This window comes from Ixodes scapularis, unplaced genomic scaffold (assembly GCF_016920785.2).
Source record: "Ixodes scapularis isolate PalLabHiFi unplaced genomic scaffold, ASM1692078v2 PGA_scaffold1__304_contigs__length_218370807, whole genome shotgun sequence".
Classification (NCBI taxonomy): Eukaryota; Metazoa; Arthropoda; class Arachnida; order Ixodida; family Ixodidae; genus Ixodes; species Ixodes scapularis.
Window position 1 is genome coordinate 137440370 of NW_024609846.1, and position 9665 is coordinate 137450034.

Here is a 9665-nt window from a genome sequence, read left to right on the forward strand (position 1 = left end):
GCTGCATCTTCAGTCTGAGAATAAGCGCCTCCAAGAGACTGTTGAAGCACTGCAGGCGACACAGCTGAGAGTTGAGACCATCCTAGAGGATCCTAAAAGCTGCATGTATTACACTGGGCTTCCCGAGTTTTCTGTCTTCGACGAACTATATAAGTTTCTTGAACCTCGGGCAGCCAGAATGACCTACTGGCACGGAGACACCAAGACAGACGGTGAGATGAAGCGCCGCACAGGGAAACTAGACCTGAGGGATGAGTTTTTCATGGTCCTCGTGCGGCTGAGGACAGGGATGGCAGGCAGGGAACTTTCCCGCAATTTCAACATCACTGAAGCGCATGTTAGTAAGGTGTTTACGACATGGATTAACTTTCTTCAGCGAGAGTTAAGGGCACTGATCTATTTTCCAACTGTTCTGGAGACTCGGAAAAAACTCCCCGATTCTTTTCACAAATTTCCCAACACGAGAATCGTTCTTGATGCAACTGAGGTGCGTACTCAGAAGCCATCGGCTTTGCTTGCTCAGAGGCAGACCTTTTCACCGTACAAGCATTACAACACGTACAAGGCTATTGTTGGCTGTACGCCCAACGGGTACATTTGCTACGTCTCGGGGCTCTGGGGTGGGTGTGCCTCAGACCGGACGATCGTCGAGGATAGTGAGCTCATGGGGCAGTTGGAGGCAGGGGACGCCATCATGGTGGACAAGGGTTTTAAATTTAATGACCTGCCACCTGGAGTGCAAGTGCACATTCCGCCTTTCCGGCAGCCACACGAGCCTCAGATGCCTGAGCAAGACGTAGCAAATACCCGGCAGGTGGCAAGCGCCCGGGTGGTCGTGGAGCGCGTGATCGGGAGGGTGAAGCAATTTCACATTCTCGATCGACCATTTCCTATCACAATGATGGACATTGCTGAGCAGGTGTTTCAGGTTTGTTGCTTCCTAAGCCACTTCCGTATGCCAATGGTCAGTGCCAAGTAGCTAAGCATGGTGCGTAGCATTGAACTTGACTGACAAAATTTGCTTTGTTGAACATTTCAGGATAACCTTGTTTTTGTAAAATCCTCTGGCTAGCTTTTTTTCCACTATTTTATGGAACTTCACTACTACTCAATCAAATTGAGATTTTTTTTTTCTATATGAGCCAAATTCACCTCAAGTGAAACCAACATAAATGTGGATGATTGCTTGTCAGTTTAGCCTTGAGCGCTGACGTCTTTAGAGTGGAATTTTATCACGTAAAATGCCCTTTCTCAGTTGGATAGCTTTGGGAAACAATGTACACCCACGCATACTCAAAGTTTAGGGAAAAATTGGCTTGGTTTCAGCTTCTGCGTTTGGCTCATAAGAAAACAAGAACCACAATCAGTCCCTTTCGTGGTTTTAAGAGTAACTTGGTGTCTTACAGTTAAAAAGTCATTATTTAGTACTCAAACTTCAACACTTTTTGCAAGTAGCTTACACTCCCTTCGAAGTTACTCATAGGTAGGGTGCTGCATTTTTGGAGTTTTATTTCTGAGCAAGTTCAGAGGCTGTTTTCCAGAGTTTATATCTTAAACAAATTCAGTTTTTTGGAGCTTTCTCTTATGGTACATAAAAATTCAGTTTTTTCGTCTTTTTTATGCAGCGAATAAGAGGCAGAAAACAGCAGTTTGCGAATTTAGTCCAGTCTTTTTTTATACATGTCACCACAATCGATTATTGTCGTAGAGATTTGATGACATGTTTTGTTGACAAGGGGCCAAAAAGTTTTTGCTGTGGAGCTTGCGTACAAAAGTTAAAAATAAAAAAGAAAAAAAAAAAAGAAACGCCGAAGTTATCCGGAAAATATAAAAGCCATTGGAGTTCATAGAACTGGCAGTCTCAAAATTTTGAGTTTTCTGGATAAATCCGAATCACCAACTGTTTTACCAGCGAGTTTTTTTCTGTGATTTTATCGGATTTATGAGAAAATACGGAACCCTACTCCTAGGTTTCTTCCATCTTCTTTTAGGTAGGCGGCAAGTCACAAATATGACAAACTTAATTTGTTTTGACTGGGTACCTTGCTATTGCGTACATTTCATCTGATATTTTGGATCACGGCCACAGCTGTTCTCCACTCCCCTGCGAGCGTGATGTATAGTGTTTGTAATGCTTTAAAAGGTTGCCTCTCGTGCACCAAGGACGGTGGTTCGGAATACCTCTGTACAGCAATGAAAAGAATGGTCAGTTTGGGGGTCGACGACCTGGAGATCTTTTGACATGCAACCGAAATCTCCATTGCAGGACGTCTTCTCTATAATAAGCCTCCGACATAGTGTGGGCCTCTCATTCTCTATTCGAACTCGTCGTTCTATTTTACTTTATTCAGTGCCCCTAACCCTTCCTGCTGACCGCAACCCTATGTCGCTATACTCCGCGACAACTTTTCTTGGCAATGCAGTGGAAGGTACGTCCCGCGTCCCCTCTCCCATTTTGAGTGTACGGAGGCTCTCCTCCTCTCCCATTTCCAGGGAGAGGAGGAGAGCCTGCGTACACTCAAAATGGGAGAGGGGACGCGGGACGTACCTTCCATTGCATTGCCAAGAAAAGTTGTCGCGGAGTATAGACCTTTCCAGCGGCAGTCTCGAACGAAGCAATTTACAGCGCGCATCCCTGGTTTTGAGAGGGTACGTCAGTGTTGCCCGACTGCGCTGAGCTGTGGGTTTTCTAGTCAGTGGGCTGTGGCAGCCTGCGTAGGCGCAATTCCGGACGCTGGTGGCGGCTGAATTGCCGCGTTTTTTTTTTATTTTGTGTTCTGTGGCGAACATACTTTATAGAGGTCTTTAAGAAAGCAGTGCTCTATTTTTGGGAACAAATACAAAGAAATGAAAGCTGTTTTGGTGAGTCCGTGTGCGACAGAACAAATGCAACTGGAATGTTTGTTTCACTTTATGATCATCGTTTTACGGCACCGTACATTCAGCCGTGTCAATCTATAAAGGTCAGAATATTTGACCACACAGGATATCCGAACTGCATGGATATTTCCCGCCCACAACATGAAATTCAACGAGTCTCATCAATCGAACAACACATATTGTACGTACCCCACGGTGCCGCGTTATCCGAACAGGATCTGAGAAAGGTCTCCAATAACACAGCACATCCAATATAGTGTCGACGACAGTCACTTCACGACGATCGAACGGAATCCGGCGTGTTTTGGAGAACACGTAGAAGACAGCTCCTTTTTTTCACAGCTTCAAAGCAAATGAACGAATGTGTCTCTTCTGTCCCCACACCCCGGACCCGACCCTATCAGCTATTTTTCGCGAAGACCCGGAACACAGCCGGGAAGGCTTTTTGGAGATTATCTCGACGGAAATAATCCTCCAAGAACGTCGAACTGCCTGCGTTACGGGCTGCTTGACGTTCGCTCTTTTCGTTCGTTTCCTGCGAAGGCCGAGCAGGCTACGAGCCCTGGTATTCTCTAGTTGTCACGGTGGAAGATGACATACAAAAGGTAAGCATCCTAAACAGGCGAATAAAGTAATAACTTCCAAGAAAAGCCGGCGAACTCCGAATGCAAAATGCAGGGAGTCACGCTGACCGGGCTTCCACAGCTCAGGCGGGTGCCAGAAACTTCTGGTTGATAGGGGTCGCTCGATTCGCAAAATGGCGGCGGCCAGAGCCCTCTTTCTGCAAAGGTCTATAGCAAGACTTATTTTGCTTTCCTGACCAGTTGAAGCATGCCTGCAGAAATGCACAGAGCTTTAGTGAGCATAAAGAACTGTCTCCACCTACAGACGTTTCCACTGTTTACAAAACTCACAGTCCACAGTGCTCAACTACAATCCAGCCAGCGCATGCTTGCAACTTGCGGCCAGGCAGAAAACGCTTGTGCGAATAGCGCAAACAGTGCAGTGAACGTGCCCCACGACACTTTTATGTAAATGCATATGGAAAAGCACATGGCGAAGGCAGGGTGTCTACGAAATTACTTTTTAAATTCCCTGGTTTTCCACGTTCTTCCCTAACCATTTCGATGAAATTCCTTGACCATTACTTCAGTTGAAGGAGCGCTCCTTCGACGGAAGATGGTGGCTTGCGCTTGCTAGTGATGCTTCGGGCAATGGATGCACAAACCGTCGGCCTTCGTTGCACAACGCTGTGCCACTTTCACGGGTCATTTTCCCTTATTTATCCATCTTTTTGAGTTTCCCTGATAATTCCCTGACTTCTGCAGATGACCACAATTCGCTGACAATTTGAGGTTTTCCAGAAAAGTAGACACCCTGGAAGGGTACCAGCAAGAATTTTGGCTAGGTGTTGAACTAAAAGTGTTGTACGAAACTGTCCCACTCTAAGGCTGTTAAAGGGATACTACAATGAAATTTTGGCGCTCATTTTTTGGTCTATATGTGTTCAAAGGAGCAGTATCACATCGAACATCCATATATCTTGTTAAAAAAAGACACGAAAAGGAATTTTAAAACGAATTAAACGATTAGCAAAGAGCACCTGGTGGATGTCTCTAATGCCTCAAATGTAATGCTCGTCTAGGAACCTTGACAGCTAGTGACGGAGGCTGTCTCGCCTCTGCCCACGACGAAAGAAGAGTGGAAGGAGGAACTCCCCTCTTCCCGAGAACGCCTTTTGTGTGTCGCAGAAGTCGCTATTGTCCCCCTACAAGATTACAGAAGATTAACCCGTCACTCAAAATTCGTACAAAAGCAGCCGCTTCGGTGGCTGGAACGACTAGGCCATCCTCTCGACGTCAGTCTCACCGTAGCTTTGCTCGTCCCGAGACGACCTACGTCACGATTGCGTTGGATGTCACGTGGTCTCCGCTGGGCCTTCTCCGAGTGTTTGCCAGAGTAGGCCGTTTATAACAAAAAAATACAGCCACCAGGCTCAAAATACAAACGTGCCATTGTCATTTACGGATATTATGGATCATATTCAACCTATTTTTTAACAGGACGGGAATATTTCAAATTTCGTTGAAGTATCCCTTTAAGTCTTCGTTAGGCTTGTCAGATAAACAAGCTTCTTTCGCATGTCATTTATGCGCTGCGCGAGGTAGTCCGTACTGGATTTGGTAGTCATGTAAAGCTACGATGCCTTTCATGTTTGAGACATGCATGTTTTGAATGAAATAACAAATAACTGATGTTAAATTAAGACCACCGTATTTACCACAATGGGAGGTTGGTAATGCTGTGCAAGGAGCAAAACTTCTTTTCTATGGTTCGGAGAGGGAGAGTGTAGCAACATCTCTTGGGTGGCCTCTTGTCTCATCGTCTCTAGCGTTTTTGTGGTTATACATCTTTCTAATTTGGATTGTTGCAGCAGCATTTCTCTAGGATGGTCTCTGGTCTCACTGTCTATTGTTTAAGGATGCATATCTCCGTGTGTATTGAATGACCGTTGTCACAGCCGTTCCATCCTGGTTCCCTCTCTGGGAATGAGGACTGAGCGGTCATGCCTTTGTGGTATGGTCAGCTCAGTTTGTCTCTTGTTCATTATGCATTCTGGGCGATTGCAACCTTCAGTGAATTTATGAAGCATGCTTTTGCCAGTAGTATTCTGTTTTGATGAGAGGTCTATACGAGTCTTTTTTTCTGCAGCATGGGAAGTATGTGGGCCTGTTTAAAGCATTGTTAATAAACCACAATAATTTTCTGTACAACACTAGCCAGATATGGATCGCATCGGTCATGGTAGTTATGGTTATTTCGAAGTTTGTGCTCCTTCAGCTATGAGCTGCAGAGAAGTTTGTGAAACTCGTGGCTTTGTCTATGCAGGTCTTGTATGGGTGCATTTAAGTTGCTAAAACATAGATAGTTGTAATAAATGTTAACACATATTTGAAAGCCTGCCTAATAAACCCGATAGGTGGTTACATTTGCAACATTTAAAGAGGTCATGAAACTATTTTCGGACTTCGGACAAATAACTGTGGCAGTTACTGTCACTAGTGTAATCAAGATCCAAAAGACATTTTAGCCTAGGAGCGCTACTTCTTATTTTGAAAAATGAAAAGGATTGGAGTGTGTGGTGCCCCTCAACTCTTTCACCAGTTTCCGGGTCACATGCGTAGTGATGCACTGCTGGGACACAGACTTCCGGATTTTTTCTATCTTTGGCACCCCCAGTGAGCATTCTGCTCCAGCGACAGCAAGCTCTCTTGCCTTGGATTAGCATTCTTAACTTTTCAGTTTTTTGGTCGCAGTGAAACACTGCAGCCAGTTGGCAAAGCGAACCCTCTTCCCACGCTAAACAGCAAGAAGGGGACGCTTTTGTGTACTTTAGGTAGATGGCGCCTCTAAAACGTTGTGTAATAAAAGCTTGCCAATAATACGAGACTTCTGACGCCATTTCTTTACATTTAGCAACAACATTTATAAATATTCCTCGTAAGGGCAACTCCGCTTCAGTTTTGTTTTTGAGAAAACAATGTAGACCTCTTCCGTATCAAAGCTTTGGGGTCGGTCTCGATTCATATTTAAAACCAGATTGCGCAAAAAGTATTTGACATTTCTCGAAACAAATTATATGATGTCGTTTCGTAGTACTTTCCAAGTTGGAATCAGTCATAATCCCAATATGCCTGAAGTGAAGCAGAGTTGTCCTTTAAATTGAGCAGATACTTGGTCAGCTTCCTAACTCGGTACACTGTGCCTACGTGACTGTCACCCACCGCAACATCACATCGTGGTACCCGTGGCCACCGTATGCGGCTGCAGGTCAGCAAATAGTCCATATTTCCCTTTGCGATTACGCAGCGCACTTGCGACATTTCGAGGGAAGAGGGCGTGTTAAATCTGTTACTAAGGTGGACAAAATAAAAGATAGAAGCTGCAGATCCTTTTTACATTAAAATTGATTCATGACCCCTTTAGAATCGTGCAAGTCTAAAGAACTACTCTTACTAAATCATGATCATCCACAATTTAGTTTCTAGATTTGCAATAAAATTTGTGAGCCTAAGCAGCACACCTGGCATTTCACTTTATATTCGACATTTGTTGAAGTGTGTCATGTTTCTATACATGTATCATGGTGAGACACGGGAGTTGCTGCACAGATGATGCCATACGAGGTGAGTAAATGTGTGGCTCTTAAAAGAGCCGTTTTGATTCGGGAAGCCCACAGCGTGGTGCAGACGTCCCTCACTGTAGCTTCCGCAGCTTCTTCTTGAGGCCAGGCCCATCCTCCACCACATAGAAGCCGGCGCAGTACTTCTTGTAGGAGACATACTGGCCGAGTGCGATTAGGTCTCTTCGTCGCCTGATGCGGCCAGTCAGGACTTCCGCGAAGTCCTGACTGGCCGCATCCTCAGCGAAGTACAGCAGTCCTGGCAGGAGCTCACCCTCGACAAACTTCTCGTCGAAAAAGATGGTCTCTGTGTGCGTAGAGCGGGCGACCGTCTTGTTGTTGGTCCAGACAACGAAGTCGCACCACTTGTGTCCAGTCACAGCCATCTGACCCTGAACCTGGTAGTAGTAGGCATGACGTTTCTTTAGGCGGATCTCTCCACCAACTTCCTCGCAGCAAAACTTCTTGTCCTGCTTGCACGCCTCCAGAGGTGTTAGCCCCACCTTAGATGACGGGCACTTCACCTCCAAAAGGCCCTCTTCGCCATCCTTGGTAACGATGCGGTCCGGTGAGGCAGCCACAAAGCTGTACACAGGATGGATGTGGAGCCCTGTCTCGTGCACCTCCAAACAGTCGACCTGCGCACCCATGAGTTGCTCGTAGGCAGCAACGGCGTCGCCCTCGTGCATCCTCCCGTAGCGCATGGCCTCACTTGCAGAGTCTGGGCTGGGATACAAAATTCCCTTCACCAGATATTCTGGCTTCACGCACTTGATGACTTTGGAAAACACTGATGCTGTGATTCTCCCTCGCCGTTCCTCATGCCACCTGGGGTTGTCGGCTTGGCCGATGGTGGACCGCGTGACCTCTGCCCGCTCTTCGTCGGTCAGTGGAGGTAGGGACTCTGCGTGCTTGTAGACAGAGTCCCGGGCGTTCCTGCTCCACAGGTCCTCATCGTCGGCTATTGGCAGTGGTGGCCTCGCTGGTCGGGCTTCCTCGGCACCACTGAACTCGAGCCATAAGAGACCTGGTGTGCGAATGCGGAGGCCATCCCGCAGAGCCTGGATCTGCTCCGACGATGCACCGCCAACAGCCTCGCAGGGGTTGTAGGAGCGTCTCTTCTTCTCCCTCACTGGCCGGTTGACCAAATACTTGCAGAATGTGATGTCTGCAAGCGGCTGCGGAGGAGCAGGCTTCTTGGCTGCAACGAGAAAGGTTCACCTGTCAGTGCTGCCCAGTTCTAATGTTGTGCGACATCTGAGTTCCACATTTCATAGTCATGCGGATGGTGCATAATCGCTCAAACTGCTTTATGTAGAGGGTATTTGTTAATTTGGAAGGTGTAAGCGACCTCGAGCGATTGACCCATCGCTGTAATTATAGAGCCCAAGAGGGAGTGGATGGTCGAGTCTACATATTTAAAAAGTGACAGAAGTGAGCCTGACCCTCCATCGACAGCCAGAAATTTAACGCTTGATGTTGCTCAAGCGTATCTCGAAGTAATCTCCAATGTACACACCTTGAGGAGGCACCGCCCAAATGCAGGGTATGTCAGTGCAGGAAGTGCCGCCTGCATTGCAGCTCTCTTCTGCAGTCAGCAGGAGTGCTGCAATGTGATGGCAGGTCTCGCTGAGCCTGTAAAATATAAAAGGGCAACATTAAACGAGCAGCTCCATAACTACTAACAATGAGTACAGAAATAAACTCGTCAGATTCTACTGTCCCAAAGCGAGCATGGCGGTTTTCATCGCACATAGACTACGCGTGTTTGATATAAACGCACGTGCATTAATTCTTCACTCTATCTGAACTAAGGCGCACGCACTTCGGGGAAATGAGGGAACATAAGGGCGTTTTGTAAACGTTTTTGTCGCGCGTCGAGCAGAGTGAACCCCCAAACCAGCCCGGTTCGATCTGGATGAGCTTCGCACCGGCGTGCATCACCCTGCTTGACTGTCTGACAAGCGAGTGCGAACGCACCGCGATAATTAGTCATTATATAATACTTTGTTTTAGTATTACATGCTATGTCATCTGTAAGCTAAGCATCACTCACCCAGCAACACAGCTGCAACTGCCGCCCATGATGCGCCCGGTGCCACTGGCAAACCACGCCGAGACGGTGTACGGCGCCTTCTTCATGGACGGAAGGCAGATAGCCCGGACCAGGCATATTTGGGAGTCGTCCGAAGCGTTCCATCTCACGTTACGGACGTAACCTTCTTCCTTAAAGGCCCATCCTCGGTTGACCTGCCGAAACGAGTCGGTCTCTCGGCGCAAATACCGCCAGACTTCGTCTTGCGACAGGCTCGTGAACTGCGGAGGCTTCTCGGTCCAGCGGTCTGGTTGAAACGAGAACGGAATGCGCTCGTCCTCGGCCATCGTTCGTGGTCCCCGAAGAGAAGCGGATAGGCTAGGAGCTCACGTGTAGGCACAAAGCACCTGAAAACGCGGAAGAAATCAAGCCTAATGGCGGTCGTGCTTTCCTACCGCGATAATCCGTTCTTACCCTCAAACCAGGTTTCTACTAGTTCGCCGAAATATCGCCAGGTGGCTCCACAGCTCCGGAAAAAAGTGGATTCCAAACGCACCAGTAACCTGG

General features: G+C 47.2%; 2 protein-coding genes across 2 annotated transcripts; one reads left to right on the forward strand and one right to left on the reverse strand.

Annotated features, from left to right (window-relative positions):
- The first annotated feature begins 201 nt into the window (after nucleotides 1-201).
- Nucleotides 202-979, forward strand: LOC115330732. Its single transcript, XM_029992702.4, has one exon. It carries the CDS (start codon nucleotides 218-220, stop codon nucleotides 977-979), a length of 762 nt encoding a protein of 253 aa, XP_029848562.4. The 5' UTR covers nucleotides 202-217.
- A 6100-nt stretch (nucleotides 980-7079) lies between these two features.
- Nucleotides 7080-9445, reverse strand: LOC115331705. Its single transcript, XM_040217107.3, has 3 exons — nucleotides 9120-9445; nucleotides 8583-8698; nucleotides 7080-8264 (listed from the first exon to the last, which is right to left on the reverse strand). Exons 1-3 carry the CDS (start codon nucleotides 9443-9445, stop codon nucleotides 7138-7140), a joined length of 1569 nt encoding a protein of 522 aa, XP_040073041.1. The 3' UTR covers nucleotides 7080-7137.
- Between the last annotated feature and the right edge of the window lie 220 nt (nucleotides 9446-9665).